The sequence below is a fragment of the Nicotiana tomentosiformis genome, chromosome 5 (assembly GCF_000390325.3).
Source record: "Nicotiana tomentosiformis chromosome 5, ASM39032v3, whole genome shotgun sequence".
Lineage (NCBI taxonomy): Eukaryota > Viridiplantae > Streptophyta > Magnoliopsida > Solanales > Solanaceae > Nicotiana > Nicotiana tomentosiformis.
Window position 1 is genome coordinate 5369005 of NC_090816.1, and position 17065 is coordinate 5386069.

General features: G+C 41.5%; 1 protein-coding gene across 1 annotated transcript; it reads left to right on the forward strand.

Moving 5' to 3' along the window:
* The first annotated feature begins 579 nt into the window (after nt 1–579).
* On the forward strand, nt 580–1191 carry LOC138891867 (uncharacterized). The gene has a single exon (XM_070175549.1). The coding sequence runs from the start codon at nt 580–582 to the stop codon at nt 1189–1191; it is 612 nt and encodes a 203-aa protein (XP_070031650.1).
* The last annotated feature ends 15874 nt before the right edge of the window (nt 1192–17065 follow it).

The following is a 17065-nucleotide window of genomic DNA, read 5'->3' on the forward strand; positions in this document are numbered from 1 at the left end:
TGGGTCAGAAGCACCCCGGTTTCTCATGGAGTTTACCTAGGGGTACTGCAAATGCATGGCACCAAAACAATCCCAGATTTCAAGGAGCTCCTGGTTTTGTGAATCAGCCGAGGCCGCAGTTTCATCCTCAACAGCCAAGTATGTCTGGGTTAGAAGATCTAATAAAGTCCTTCATTGTCAAGATAGATGAGAGATTAGATGCTCATAGTTCAGCTATCAAAGAACTTGGCAATGGTTTGCGAAACATGGAGAAGCAAGTGGGTCAAATTGCAACTATATTGTTTGAGAGAATTACAGGAACTCTCCCAGCTGATACTGAGAGAAATCCCAAAGAAACCGGAAAGTGCTGAAAGATCCCAATTCGGTCAAAAAAGAGATTGTACCTGAAAAACAATTGGGGAGCAGCTGAAAAATGAAGTTGATAAGAAGAAGAAAGCCAAGAAGGGAGCTGAGAAAAAGAAGAAGGAAACTTCAAGAAGGGATGAATCTAATGAAGAGAGCAAGATCATGCATGCTCTAACATTTCCCTAAAAGTTGTAAAGAGAAAAGTTGGACAAGAAGTTTGAGAGATTTCTAGATATGTTGAGACAGGTTAATGTAAATTTTCCATTCACAGAAGTTCTCTCACAAATGCCAGCTTATGACAAATTCTTAAAGGAGATCATTACAAAGAAGAGGAAGATAGAAGAAACCTCAGTGGTCAAGCTCACAGAGCATTGCAGCGCAATCTTGCAAAATAAACTCCCACAAAAGTGTGGAGATCCAGGAAGTTTTATGCTACCTTGCTCGTTAGGAACTCTTAATTTTGATAAATCATTATTTGATTCTGGTGCCTCAATTAATTTAATGCCTTTGTCTATTTACAGGAAGCTAGAGAATGAGATTGGAAAGATAAGATCTACACCAATATCTTTGCAGCTAGCAGACCAAACAACTATAATAGCCGATGGGATAGAGGAATATGTCTTAGTTCGGGTGGATAAGTTCGTATTTCCAGTAGACTTTATAGTGGTGAAGATGGAACAGAACAAGGAGATAACCCTAATCTTAGGAAGACCATTCTTATCAACGCGTAGAGCAATTTTAGATATACATGATAGAAAACGCATGCTTAGAGTGGGTGAAGAGACTGTAACATTCGAGATGAATGTAGAGACGGGGATGAAAAAGGAGAACCAACTGCAAGCATAGAGTGGAAAGTGCAGAGTTTGAAAGAGGAGGTCCCGGTGATAGAAAAAGACATATGTGGGGTATACCCCAAGAAGGCTGAGAAGAAGTTATCTAAATGGATGTGTGCACTTGTGCTAGCGAGAAGAATGGAGCCCGACTTTGATTCAGACCCCGACTAGAGATTCAAGGAAGTTTTCTCTACCTTATGCTTTTTAATTGTGTGTCATGGGGACATGCCACAACTTAAAGTGTGTGGTGGTGGATATTTGTATGTTGTATGTATATTAGTTTTAGTTTGTTTTTTCTTTTTAGTTGTTAGAAGAAAAAAATTTGAAAAACAAAATTACAATTTTTCGATTTCTCCCGATGATGGATATCATTCGACGGGTTTCTTGAGGGATCAAAGTGGAAAGAAAAAAAAATCTTTTGTTAGGTAGTGTATTAATTTCCCCTTAGTTTTTCTTCGTGCCGCGGTTCTTTTCCAAAGTTTTTGATTGAACCGGGTGTAGTTAATTTTTATTTTTGGTTAGGAATAGGAAACCTTGTGTGAGCCTAAGTGTCAATAACTGAGCCTAAGTGTCACAATTAAAGCACTCTCTATTCTCAAGACATAACAAAGTTAAGAGATATTGCTTCCAATTCAAATTTTGAGTGAGTTATGTGCTGTGTGTGTGAGGTTTTGCATTTTTCTGTGCATTGTGTTTGATGTCTAGAACTTGCCACGTGTGTTTGCAAAGCGAAATAGTAGTTTTATTCAGTCTTAGATATGATATAGGCATTTCTTTGTTAAGCAAATTATAAGCTTTTACCCACCTATTTGATATGTATCATAGTTAACCCCTTTGAGCTTGTAATCTTGTTTCTTTGGCAACAACATTACAAATCTTATCCGTTTTTTTGGATTGACCATCTATTTGAACCTTGTGCCTCTCATGAAAACTTGAAATAGTTATGAACTTTATAAAAAGTTGAAGTGTGGGGTGGTTGGTTTGTCTTTTTAGTGGAACTATTGAAATAAGGAGAAAGGTGCATTGTTTTGAAAAAAAAAGGTAAGAGCCACTTGAAAGAGAAAAAACAATAGTTGTATTGTTGTGCAAAATATTCTTTGATAGTGGCAACTCTTGATGTAATTGTGCATAAAAAAGTTGGGAGTTAATGTATATTGATGTGAAGGTGGAATTATGGTTTGACATAAGTATGGGGTTTTTAAAGGTTTATTGTATGTATTAAAGTGCTTAGGGTGGTGTAATAACTCTTATATCCAAATGTATCCTATCTATCTTGTAGCCTACATTACAACCATTTAAAGTCCTACTTCATCCTTAACTGAATGAGCTCAAATTGCTAGAGTAGTATACTACGGGAAGGCCTATGGTTCATCTTTTGTGGCATATGAATGTTGTTTCTAAGAGTGAGTAAATTCCTTCTATTTTGAGTTCCTAATTGTTCTTAATTTCTATGGTGTGTGGAACTACTCTCTATTGTTATGTGAGGGCACTTTATTTATGAAGGAAAGGTAATGTCGTTGACCTCTATGTTAGAGTAAGTGAGTGAGTTATAAATAAGGCATGGTGATTTCGAGTCAAATGTTGAGGCTACGATGTTACACTATTGTGCTTAATCTTTTTCAAATATTTTTGGTATGATGAGTTATGAGAGTTGTGTAATGAGGTCGTGTCTATATAAAGTATAGTTTGACTGCTCTCCCTCAAGCAATGGTTTAAGTATGGGGTATTGATGGTAGGCTATAATTGCGTGTTTTAGTTGCTTATCGCACTCTAATTTACTGCACTTTAATTGAGTTGAGCTTTCAATCGCTAGTGTTTTGCACTAATTGTGTGTTTTATACCTTGTAGGAGCGATTCCGAGTTATGTAGATATTGTGAAACTAATTAGAGTTATTTGGAGCTTTGAAGTATGAGAAAAATCCCAAAGGAATAAGTCGGGATCGTGTTCGGGGGGCGACGATCACTGCTAGACGTCAAAATTCAAGGAAAAATCAGCTGCTGAAAAAATACACTAGTGCGACACAACAGTGTAAAGTTATGTCAGCAATTGGCAAAGTTCGGAGGCTACCCATGTGGGCAAATGCACACTGGGCGCGCAAGTTAGGCAGTGTTCTGGCCAACGTGCGCAGCCATATGCGCGAGCACATTCCCAGGTGCACGGACGCGCACGTCCTATTCCGAAAAGAGTCTTATTTCGCGTAGGAAAAGGTGTTTTCGTCTGGGTCCAACCCTATTTGATATATATACATCTAAAAATGGTATATTCTGGACTTTTTGACACATATAAGACCTAAGGAGGCTAAGGAGAAGTGGGAGAAGCAAGAGCACAAAGATTTCATCATTCAATCCTCGCTCAAGACAAGAGTTTAAATAGTTTGTGTTTTCCTTTAAGATAAACTTATTTGTGATGAATTACTCCATATCTATGGAGTATTTTTCTTTAGGGTTTGATGGATTTGTTGTATTGATATTTGTTTGTTTGATAACTCTAGTTTTTATGTATTGAATCGTTTTGGATGATTTAATTATTGCATCTATATTGACATGTTCATGTAATCAAGAGAGGCATAACTTGTGATATCGTTGAATTATCTTGTTGTTGAGTTCATTAATTCTTCTTAGTAATCAAAAGAGGCTAGTTGAATTATTGCTTAACCCTAGTTAGGAATATAATCGAGAGCGGTTCTCCTAAAGATCAATCCATTACGAATTCTTGCATATCTTTACCGAGCTTAAATTGGTTCATATTGTGACAAATATTTATCTTGCACCTATCCAATCAATCCCTATTTTCTCCCATTGATATCTTCCTTGCTTACTTTTGTTCGAGTGTTATTCGTCAATAAGTTAGGCTCTTAGATAATTTTAGTTTTAATCATATAAATTACAATTGTTGATCATCTTGGATAGCAATCAAGCTAGAAACTATGAAAATACTATTTAACTCCAATCTCTGTGGATACGATATTATATTATATTGTATTCGACTAGCGAGTATATTAAAGTGGGTGTTTTGTGCTCGTCATGCTCCTGTCTTGTTTCTAAAGGAGAAGCATGGTTCAATGCGAATGTTTATTGTTTATCGCCAGTTGAACAAGGTTACAGAGAAGAACATGTATCCATTGCCACGTATTGATGACCTATCTGATCAGCTTCAGGGTGCCAGAGTGTTCTTTAAGATCGAGTTGCGTTTAGGCTATCATCAGTTGAAGATTAGGGAGCCAGATATTCTGAAGACTTCTTTGAGGACTCGGTATGGTCATTACGAGTTCCTTATGATTTCTTTTGGGCTGACCAATGCCCCAGCATCACTTATGCACTTGATGAACGTGTATTTCGGTCCTATCTTGACTGTTTCGTTATTGTGTTTATTGATGACATTTTGGTGAACTCCCGGAGTTAGGAGGATCATAAGAAGCACCTGAGGACTGTGCTTCAGACCTCGAGGGAAAAAAGTTGTATGCAAAATTTTCGAAGTGTGAATTCTAGCTAGAGTCAGTGGCATTTTTGGGTCATGTAGTATCGAGTGTGGGGATCAACGAAGATTCGAAGAAGACTGAAGCGGTGTAGAGTTGGCCCAGACCATCATCAGCTACGAAGATTCAGAGTTTTCTTGCCTTGGCGGGGTATTACCGTTAATTTGTAAAGGGTTTCTCGGCTATTGCTGCACCTATGACCAGATTGACCTAGAAGGGTGCTCCTTTAAGGTGGATCAAGGATTGTGAGTAGAGCTTTAAAAATCTTAAGACTACGTTGACTATAGCCCTAATGTTAGTGTAGCCTACTGAATCGGGGTCCTATGCGGTATATTATGATGTGTCGCGCATTGGCCTTGTCGCGATGTTGATGTAGGACGATAGGAGGATTGCCTACTCGTCTAGACAACTGAAGGTTCATGAGAAGATATATCCAGTCCACGGCCTCGAGTTAGAGCTATTGTTCATGCCTTGAAGATCTGGCGGCAGTATTTGTGTGGTGTCCCTCGTGAGGTCTATACCAATCATCGGAGTCTACATCATCTGTTTAAATAGAAGGGCCTTAACTTGCGGCAGCATAGATGATTGGATCTTCTTAAGGATTATGATATCACTATTCTCTATCATCCCGGGAAGGCCAATGGTGTGGACAATGCCTTGAGTCGCAAGGCAGAAAGTTTGGGCAGTTTAGCATATCTACCAGTAGCAGAGAGGACGTTAGCCTTGGATGTTCAGGCCTGGCCAACCAGTTTGTTAGATTGGATGTTTCGAAAAAGAGTCGAGTTTTGGCTTGTGTGGTTTCCCAGTCTTCTCTTTATGATCGTATCAGAGAGCGTCAGTATAATGACCTCCATCCTCTTGTCCTTAAGGACATGGCTCAGCACGGCGATGCTAATGAGGTTACTATTGGGGTTGACGATGTATTACAGATGTAGGGTAGTCTATGTATGCCCAATGTAGATAGTTTGCATAAGTTGATTCTCGAGGAGGCTCACAGTTCACGGTACTCCATTCGTCCAGGTACCGCGAAGATGTATCAGGACTTGAGGCACAAATATTGGTAGAGGCGTATGAAAAAGGACATAGTGGAATATGTAGCTCGGTGCCTAAATTGTTAGCAGGTGAAGTATGAGCATCAGCGGACAGGTGGATTGCTTCAGAAGATGGAGATTTCAAAGTAGAAATGAGAGTGTATCACTATGGATTTCGTTGTTGGGCTACCACGGACTCAGAAGAAGTTGGATGCGGTTTGGGTGATTGCGGATAGATTGACCAAGTCAACACATTTCATTCATGTGGTTACTGCTTACTCTTCAGAGAAGCTGGCTCAGGTTTACATTCGCGAGATTGCCAGGATTCATGGCATGCCAGTATCTATCATCTCTGACCGATGTATGTAGTTTACATCGCAATTTTGGAGAGCCGTACAGCATGAGCTAGGTACTCGGGTGGAGTTGAGTACAACATTTCACCCTTAGACGGACGGAAAGTCCAGGTGCACTATTCAGATATTGGAGGATATGCTTTGTGCGTGTGTGATGGATATTGGGGGTACTTGGGATCAGTTCTTACCACTTGCGGAGTTTTCCTACAAGAACAATTTTCATATAGCAACGTATGAGGCTTAGTAGGTAGATGATGCCGGTCTCTAGTGGGTTGGTCCGAGCCGGGAGTGGCTAGGCTATTGGGTACAAACTTGGTTCAGGATGATTTGGAAAAGGTTAAGTTGATTCAGGATCGACTTCGTATAGCCCAATCCAGGTAGAAGAGTTATGCAGATGAGAAGGTTCGTATCGTTGCATTCATGGTTGGAGAGCGGCTCTTGCTCCGGGTTTTTTCCATGAAGGGTGTTATGGGTTCGGAAGGAAGGGCAGGTTGAGCCCTAGGTATATCGGGCCTTTTGAGATTCTTGAGAGGGTTGGAGAGGTGGCCTACAGACTTGCACCTCCACCTAGTCTCTTGGCAGTTCATGCAGTATTTCATGTTTCCATGCTCCGGAAGTATCACAATGATCCGTCTCATGTGTTAGCGTTACACCCCATATTTTCATACGTAGAAGTACGCCATAAGTAAATTGATATAAGCTCGGAAATGACATGTTATATTCCGCATTTTCGTACGTTAAAGTTTCGTCGTAAGCTAATCGACGTAAGTTTGGGAATGAGATTATTTTGAGATTATAAGCATTATGCTATTTCAAACAAGTGATAAGTATATTTGTGAAAGTGAGAGGGTAAGCGAATCGAAGAAAATAAGTTTCGTCGAAGTTTGACAATTTGAGATAAAATATGGTCCGAGCAATAATATGCGGTATTTATAGACTAGTGCCATATAAGGTACCACATGACCATGATGGTATGATGTATAAAGTTTGTTAAAAATGAGTAGTATTTTAAGTAATTTGAGATAATTCTTAATTATGTGGGTAATTTGTTACTTATTGGTTTAATAGGAGATTATGTGGGTAATTAGTTAATTATTGGTTTAATGGGAGATTAACAATACAATTAAGGATTTATGGATATTTAATAGGTGGGGACAAATTCCCCCACGTGGCAGCCAAGAAGCTTTAGTTAAAAATGACTCTTAAGTCATGTACTTGGTGTCACAACTAGAAGATGTCATGGCCAAGTCATCCTAAAGTGGGGCCCATTCTCTTTAATAAAGATTCCAATATAAGTCATCAAAATACATATGTTGCATTTACAATTCTAAGAGAATTGCAATTCTAGGCAATGGATGGAGCTCACACATTTAAGGATGGCTTTACTTCATAAAGAGAGATGCATATTCATGAGTAACGTGAGAATTTTTATCTTCAACAATTCAACAAAATCTCACAAGCGTCTTCAAAAATTCAAACGAGAATTCTTAGTATTTTAGCAATGTGAGATTTTGCGATTCTAAGGGAGTACGGTGCAATCTTTCTCAACAATATCATATGAATTTTTCCCTACTTCGATCCGTCGTTACGTGTTGTCGCAATTAACGGGTGTTTAAGGGATTGTGAAGAGAATTAGTTCAGGTATGTTAGGCTAAGCCCTTCCTTCATTTTGGTATGATCTCGTAACTACATGTATTTGATAACGAGGCATAAAGAGAAGTTCATACTCCGAAATTTATATACATTATCCTAGTCTCATAAGTTAGAGTATTCTCCCTTATCAGGAATTTATATTCAACTGAGTATTGTCTTCTTCCAGTCAAGAGAGTAGATGGTCTATATATATACACAGTATTACAGTATTTTCACCACCATCGAGCTATAATCAATGGGCAAGCCCCTATTGGGCAACCTCTGATCAGATGGTAAGTTATATACCGAGCCTGCTGTGGCCGAGCGCCTATGAGCGAGCCCAGTTGGCCGAGATACAGAGCCTAGTATGGCCGAGCGTCTATGAGAGAGCCTACTACGATAGAGCAGTTATATATATCGAGCCTTATAAGGCCAGACAACTATTTTACTTACTATATCTAGAGAGTTGAGTCAGTATCAGTAGGTAAGCATATCTTCAGATTATCTTTCACTCCCAGTTACTTTCAGTTATTATATTATCAGTTCAGTTTCAGCTTTCAGTCTTCGCCTTACATACTCGGTACATTATTTCGTACTAACGTCCCTTTACTATGGGCTCTGCATTTCATGCGTGCAGGTTCAGACAGACAGATGGGTAGACCTTATCATTAGGTGTTACCCGAGTTCAGCTTGATCGGTAAGCTCCATGCCCTTCGGAGTTGTCGGGTCTAGAGCTTTATGTACATCTTGTGTATATATGTATATATGTTATGAGTAGGTCGGGGCCCTATTCCGATCATAAAACATCCATCAGTAGAGGCTTGTAGACATCTTGTCAGTTAGTACAGTATGTTGGGCTTGTAGGCCTTGTATGTATATTTTGTTGGTTTGCCAGCTGTAGTAGGTATGACGGCCTTGTCGCCCCAGCTTTATATTGATGTTTAGTCAGCGTTTGCAAATTGTCTTGCAATGTGGCCCATGGACAAAGTATGACAATATATGTTCAAAGTCCCTTAGTCGCAAGCTAGTACGCTAGGATAAGTGAGGCACCGGGTGCTGATCTCGCCCCCTCCCCCAGTTCGGGGCGTGACAGTTAGACTTCAGCTCAGTCTAGTTGGACAAGGATATATCTTATGTTGAGGAGCCGGTGGCCATTTTTGGATAGGCAGGTTCGAAAGTTGAGGTCAAAGAACATCGCTTCAGTGAAGGTTCAGTGGAGTGGTCCTCCGGTCGAGGAGGTGACATGGGAGACCGAGCATGATATGCGCAGCCGTTATCCTCATCTTTTCATCACTTCAGGTATGTCTCTATACTCGTTCGAGGATGAACGTTTGTTTTAAGAGGGGGAGGATGTAACGACCCGACCGGTCGTTTTGAGAGTATTAGCCCCGAACCCCTATTTATTGCTCCCTCTATCCCATTGTTGGGTTTTGAGACTCGTCGGGAGGTTTGGTTTTTGGTTTCTGGGTGAAATGGGATGCATAGCCCCTAAAATGGAAGTTTAAGTCATAGGAATTGACTATTGGTAGATTTGTGAGAAGACTAATCCAAAATAGAGTTTTGACGGTTCCAATAGCTCCGTATAGTGATTTTGGTCTTTGGAAAGTGTCCGAATATTGATTTGGAGGTCCGTAGGTAATTTCGGCGTTAATTGGTGAAAGTTGGAAATTGGATGATTTTTGGAAAGTTTGACTGGGAATGGACACTTTGATATCTGGATCTGATTCCGATTTCGAAAATTGGAGTAGGTCCGTAATGTCAATTATGACTTGTGTGCAAAATTTGAGGTCAATCGGACTTGATTTGATAGGTTTCAGCATAGGATGTGAAGGTTTGAAGTCTAAAATTTGTTAGGCTTGAATCGATGTGCAATTCGTGTTGTTAGCATTGTTTGATGTGATTTAAAGGCTTGACTAAGTTCGTATGATGTTTTAGAACTAGTTGGTAGATTTTTTTAAGGTCCCTTGGGCCTCGGGTGGATTAAGGATGGTTGACAAACTAAATTTGGACTTGTGAGAATGGCTGATGTGCACCAGTTCTGGTGCAATCGCACATGTGCAAGATTGACAACAGAAGCGAGCAGGCGATCGCAGATGTGGGGATGATAAGGATGGCCAGTGGTCGCAGGTGCAGAGTGAGTGAGGGAGCTGAGGTGGCCAAGTCTTCCGCAGAAGCGAATGAGGGGCTGCAGAAGCGCTTCCACAGATGTAGATGATAGCGTGCAGGTGCGGAGTCTGGGAGTTTAAGTGAACTCCGCAGATACATAGTTTTCACCGCAATAGCGGTACCATAGAAGCAGAAATGCTGGGCAGTGTTTAAAATATGAACGGTTTCGTGATTTCTCTCATTTTGGACTTTGCAAACTCGATCTATTTGTGGACATTTTTGAGAGGATTTTCGAGGGATTTCTTGAGGTAAGACACTTGTGGACATTTTTATTCAATAATCTTGTTTTCCTATTGAATTTCCAACTTAGTTTGTGTGTAATTAAGGTGGAATTAGGGAGATTGAGGCTAGGGATTTGGATAGTTTAATTTGGGGATTTGAATGACGATTTGGTGTCGGATTTTGGTAAATTTGGTATGGATGAACTCGATATCGAATGGGTGTTCGTATTTTGTCACTTTTACCCGATTCCAAGATGTGGGCCCGGGTCGACTTTTTTGGGGTGGTTTTTCGATTCTTTGCTAAAGTCATAGATTTATTCTTTAAATTAGTTTCTTGTAGTTGTATTCATGGTATGTAATTTCTTTTGGCTAGATTTGGAGCGTTTAGAGTTGGAAAGTCAAGGGAACGGCATTCTTATAGATTGATTGAGCGAGATTTGAGGTTAGTGAATTGTCTAACCTTGTGTGGGGGAAAGTCCCTTTAGGTTTTGGTACTGTTATGGTATTTGCAATACGTGAAGGTCGTGTACATAAGGTGACGAGTGTGTACTCAAGTTATATATTGAAAAATCTTGTTCTTGCTCAGTAGTTTTCTTTTAATTCCTTAACTGAGTTGCTCTAGCATGTGTAGTCATCATGTTTAGCCTAATGTCGCATGCCTATATGTCTTAACTTTGACTTGCAATTTGTGCAACATGCTTAGTTGAATTACCTGCTTCCATGATCTTGCATTTAGTGTTTAACTGTAGGATTCCTTGTTGTAAATTCATTGTTCCATAGGTTATGAATTTATATTTACTTTTGGGACTATGAGGCGGTACCTCGGGAGCTTCCCCTGTTGTGTATTTATTTTGGGATTATGAGGCGGTACCCCGGAAGCGCCCCTATTGCATATTTACTTTTGGGAGAACGAGGTGGTACCTCAGGATCTCCCCATGTTATATATTTACATTTGAGACTACGAGGCTGTACCTCGGGAGCACCTCTGTTGTTTACCTTTATTTGCGGTGTTGTTACCTTTCTGTAATTTCTCATTGTTTAAATTCCTTATCATTTCATTATATTATCATATCTTCTGCCTCGGGTCCTTTTATTTCCAGTAGGGACCTACAGATGTGTCTGAGCACGGAGGCTCGTTTGCGTTTCGGAGACTACAAAGTAGCTGCCGGCGTCCGCAGGACGTTGTTACTTCTTTTATATTTCTTTCCGTTTTGTACTGATATTTATACATTGACTGAAATAGTTATAAATAGTTAGACCCTCATGACTAGTGAGACCCCGATGTTTGGGTTTGGTTTCCACATTTGGATTCTATATTGAGTTCAACTTTGATTTTATGAACAATTCCTGATATGGAAAGCTTTACTTTACTTTTATATTTAGTTTGGAAGTATTTTTGGGAAAGTCGGCTTGCCTAGTACCACCGATAGGCGCCTTCACGATGGGTTAGGTTTTGGGTCATGAGAAGTTGGTATCAGAGCGGGTTAGTAGAGTCTTGCGGATCGGTACGGAGACGTCTGCACTTTTCTTCGAAAGACTGCAGAACCCTTAATAAAATTTCACATTCTTGGATTCTTGTTGTGCGAATCTGTTTTTTCTGGTAAATAAACACATGTTGTTTCATTTTCTCACAGATGGTGAAGACTCGTGCTACTAGTCAGGAAGGCCAGCCACCAGTACCACCAGCCAGGGCCGCGAGAGGCCGAGGCTGTGGTAGGGGCAAAGGTGTAGCCCGTACAGCAGCTGGGGCAGTACCTGCAAATCCACAAGTTCTCCCAGATCAGGACCAAATTCCAATTGTTGATGCACCAACTCAGGCACCACCTAGCTCCAGGAGTCCCTAGCTCAGATTCTGACAGCTTTCAGGACTCGTTATGGCCATTATGAATTCTTGGTGATGTCATTTGGGCTGACCAATGCCCAAGCTGCGTTCATGCATTTGATGAACCGTGTATTCCAGCCCTATTTGGACTCATTCGTTATTGTATTCATTGATTAAATCTCGAGTACTCTCGTAGCTAGGAGAAGCATGCTCAGCATTTAAGGGCTGTATTGCAGAGATTGAAAGAGGAGAAACTTTATGAAAAGTTCTCCAAGTGTGAGTTTTGGCTCGGTTCAGTAGCATTCTTGGGGCACGTGGTGTCCAATAAGGGTATTCAGGTGGATCTGAAGAAGATAGAGGCGGTGCAAAGTTGACCTAGACCGTCCTCAGCTACGGAGATTAGGAGCTTTCTTGGTTTGGCAGGTTATTACCATCGCTTTGTGGAGGGATTTTCATCCATGGCATTGCCCTTGAACAAATTGACCCAAAAGGGTGCTCCATTCAGGTGGTCGGATGAGTGCGAGGAGAGCTTCCAGAAGCTCAAGACTGCCTTGACCACAGCTCCAGTGTTAGTTTTTCCATCAGCTTCAGGTTCTTACACCGTGTATTATGATGCATCGAGGGTAGGTATTGGATATGTTCTGATGCAGGAAGGTAGGGTGATCGCCTATGCCTCGTGCAAGTTGAAGACTCATGAGAAGAACTATCATGTCCATGATCTTGTGTTAGCAGCCATTGTTCACACCTTGAATATTTGGCATCATTATTTGTATGGAGTTCATTATGACATCTATACTGATCATCGGAGTTTTCAGTATCTGTTGAAGTAGACGGATCTTAACTTGCATCAGCAGAGATGGTTGTAGCTTATTAAGGACTACGATATCACTATTTTGTACCATCTGGGGAAGGCCAATATGGTGGCCGATGCTTTAAGTCGCTGGGCGGAGAGTTTGGGGAGTTTAGCATATCTCCCAGCAGCAGAGAGACCCTTGGCATTGGATGTTCGGGCCTTAGCGGGCCAGCTTATCAGATTGGATATTTCGGAGCCCAGTCGGGTTTTGGCTTGTGTGGTTCCCAGGACTTCCCTTTATGACAGTATCAGGGAGCGTCAGTATGATGACCCCCACCTGCTCGTTCTTCAGGACAGGGTTCATCGAGGTGATTCTAGGGATGTGACGCTTGGTGATGACGGTGTGTTAAGGATGCAGGGCCGGATATGTGTGCCTAATGTAGATGGGCTCAGGGAGTTGATTCTTGAGGAGGCCCACAGCTCGCGTTATTCAATCCATCTAGGTGCCGCGAAGATGTACCGGGATTTGAGTCAACACTATTGGTGGAGGCTGATGAAGAAGGATATAGTTGGGTTTGTGGCTCAGTATGTCATCTGTCAGCAGGTTAAGTATGAACATCAGAGACCGGGTGGCTTGCTTCAGAGGTTAGAGATCCCAGAGTGGAAGTGGGAGCGAATCACCATGGACTTCGTAGTTGGGCTCCCACGGACTTCGAGGAAGTTCGATGCTATTTGGGTGATTGTGGATCGGATGACCAAGTTCGCTCACTTCATTCCAGTTGGTACTACGTACACTTCAGAGCGGTTGGCTGAGATTTATATCCGAGAGGTTGTTCGCCTGCATGGTGTTCCAGTTTCCATCATTTCAGAGAGAGGTACTTAGTTTACATCGCAGTTTTGGAGGGCCGTGCAGCGACAGCTGGGTACTCAGGTTGGGTTGAACACAACTTTTAACCCTCAGACGGACGGGCAGTTCGAGCGCACTATTCAGATATTGGAGTACATGTTGCACGCTTGTGTCATTGACTTTGGGGGTTCATGGGACCAGTTTTTGCCACTCGTGGAGTTTGCATACAATAATAGTTATCACTCAAGTTTTCATATGTCTTCGTATGAGATATAGGATGAGGTGTAGATCTCCAGTAGGATGATTTGAGCCGGGTGAGGCTAGGCTCTTGGGTACAGACTTGGTCTAGGATGCATTAGATAAGGCAAAATTGATTCGGGAGTGGCTACGCACGGCGTAGTCTAGGCAGAAGAGTTAGGCGAACAGGAAAGTCTATGATGTGTCTTTTATGGTTGGGGAGAAGGTTTTGCTGAAGGTATCACCCATGAAGGGTGCTATGAGGTTTGGGAAGAGGGGCAAGTTGAGCCCCCGGTTCATTGGGCCTTTTGAGGTGCTTCAGAGGATAGGAAAGGTGGCTTATAAGCTTGCCTTGCTACCCAGCTTGTCGAGTGTGCATCTAGTGTTTCATGTTTCCATGCTCCAGAAGTATATTGGAGATTCGTCCTATGTTTTGGATTTCAGCACGGTTCAGTTGGAGAGTGATATGACTTATGATGTGGAGCCGGTGGCCATTTTTGATCGGTAGGTTTGAAAGTTGAGGTCAAAGGACATAGCTTCAGTGAAGGTGCAGTGGAGAGGTCAGCCTGTTGAGGAGGCCACCTGGGAAACTGAGTGGGAGATACGGAGTAGATATCCATGCCTATTCGAGACTCCAGGTATGTTTCTAGACCCGTTCAAGGACTAACGGTTGTTTAAAAAGGGGAGGATGTAATGACCCGACTGGTCGTTTCAAAATTTATAGCCCTGTTTCCCTCATTTCTGCTTCTTTTTGTGCTTTTCAGCTATATTATGATATATCGGATTAGTTGGTTCTGGTCCGGAGTGATTGAAACACTTACTCTCTAAAGTAGAAGCTTAAGTTGGAAAAGACAATCGAATGTTGACTTATGTGTAAATAATCTCGGATTTGAATTTTGATGGTTCCATTAGCTTTGTTAGGTGATTATGGACTTAGAAGTGTGTCTGGAATGTGATTTGGAGGTCCATAGTAGAATTAGGCTTGAATTAGCGAAAGTTGGAATTTTGGCGATTTTGGTTGGCAGTGGAAAATTTGATATCGGGGTCGGAATGGAATTCCGGAAGTTGGAGTAGGTTCGTGGTGTCATTTGTGATGTGTGTTAAAATCTAAGGTCCTTCGGACATGGTTTGGTTGGTTTCGGCATCGGTTGTCGAATTTGAAAGTTTAGAAATTCTTAGGCTTGAATCCGAGGGTAATTTGGTGTTTTGATGTTGTTTTGAGTGTTTCGAAGATTCGACTAAGTTTGTATGTTGATATATGACTTGTTGGTATGGTTGGTTGAGGTCCCGAGGGGCTCTGGGTGATTCCGGTGATTAACGGATTGTTTGAAGTTGGAAAATGCAGCTGAAGCTGCTGCTACTGGTATTTTCGAACCTGCGGAGGGGGAGCCAAAGGTGCGAGGTCGCTGGCGAGCATGAGAGTTCACAGGTGCAGACAGTGTTGAGGTAGGCTGGGTCCGCAGGTGCATATGTGAAGTCGCATCTGCGACTCCGCAGATGCGTATCAATGCCCACAGAAGCGGAAGTGAGGAGGTTAGGCAGTGACCGCAGGTGCGAGGTCTTTTCCGCACCTGCGTGGTCGCATATATGGATATGAAGTGCAGGTGTGCAATTGGGAGTTTTATTGATTTTTCGCAGGTGCGCATATTTAGCCGCAGGTGCAAAAGACCTGGGCAAAAACTATAAATTGAACACTTCACGAATTTTTGTTCATTTCCACTATTTTTCAAGTCGGTTTTTGGAGCTTTTGGAGTGATATTTGAAGGGGATTCAAAGGTATTCACTGAGTTAAGTTGCTTGAGCTCTATTATCATTAGCTATTGTGTTTTCCCGTTAATTTCTCACCTAATTAGTAGGATTTTCAGAGTGAAATAAGGGGTTAGGGCTTGGGATTTTGGAGAGAGTAATTTGGGGATTTGAGGGGCCAAATGAGGTCGGATTTTGATGAATTTAGTATGGGTAGACTCGAGAGTTAATGGGCTTTGAGGTTTTTGACTTTTGTCGGATTTCTAGACGTGGGCCCGGGGCCGGGTTTGAGTAAATTTCGGAATTTGGCCTATAAATTGGTATTTTCCTTGTGAGATTCATTCCTTTAGCTTTTATTTATCGTATTTTATTCCTCGTTTCTAGATTAGGGTCATTTGGAGGCCGATTCGAGAGGAAATAGCATTTCGGAGTAGGAGTTCTACACTGTTGAGGTAAGTAATAGTTTTAAATCTGGTCTTAAGGGTATGAAACCCGGAGTTTAGTATAATGTGACAGTTTGGAGGTGGCACCTATGCTACCTCCAAACTGTAAAGTCTGGTCTTGAGGTGACTTGGTCCGTCCCGGGAGACTGTAAAGTCTAATAGCCTTTATTTGTGTTTATATGCATTCTTGTCTACTAGAACTTAACTGTCTTTCATGTTAGAAATCATGCTTAGGCTATATTCCTGCTCCTAGTAGTAATATTCAGTCATAGTGATTCTTGCAGATTTTTACCTCAGTCTCTGCTATTTTCCCTGATGATATACCGTAACACTTTGATTTGGGTTGTTTTTCCTTTCTTTATTGAGAGCTACGAGACTAGAGAGGTTCATGACTAAGTAAGACCGAGGGCCTGATTGTGAGGTATTGTTATATGGCACGTGAGTTGTCCGTGCAGATCTTTATGTTTATACTGTGGCACGTGAGTTGTCCGTGCAACACGTGAATTGTCCGTGCAGATCTAGATATGATATTATAGCACGTGAGTTGTTCGTGCGGATTAGCGCTTGGGCTGTAGGAGCCTCTCATGAGTTTGAACACCTCCAGTGAGCGCAGGTACCTATTGAGCGTGTGCATTGAGGGCTGAGAGTTGAGTGTTAAGTTATTGGGGGTTTGAGTGACAGTGTCTGTGAGGTTTCATTTATTTCACTTTGTTGTTGCATTTAGCTGATAGTTGTCTGGCTGGAATTGGTAATTATGCAACTCATCTTTTACTCATGTTTACTTTTAACTGTGAAAATTATCAAATGAACTGTACGGTATAGCTCGTCATTGCTTCTCAATTCCTTATTTATTTCTGTTACTTGCTGAGTTAGTTGTTCTCATGATACACCCTACACTTCATGTGTGGATCTAGGTGTGTCTGAGCACGGAGATTATTGAGTCCAGGCCCGTTTGAGTTTCAAAGACTGTAAGGTAGCTGCCAGCGTCCGCAGGACCTTGTTGCTCCTTCCATATTTTTTTCTATTTTGTACTGATATTTAGACATTGACTGTAATAGTTTTAAATACTTAGACGCTCCTGACTAGTGACACCCTAATGTTTGGGGCTGGTTTCCGCATT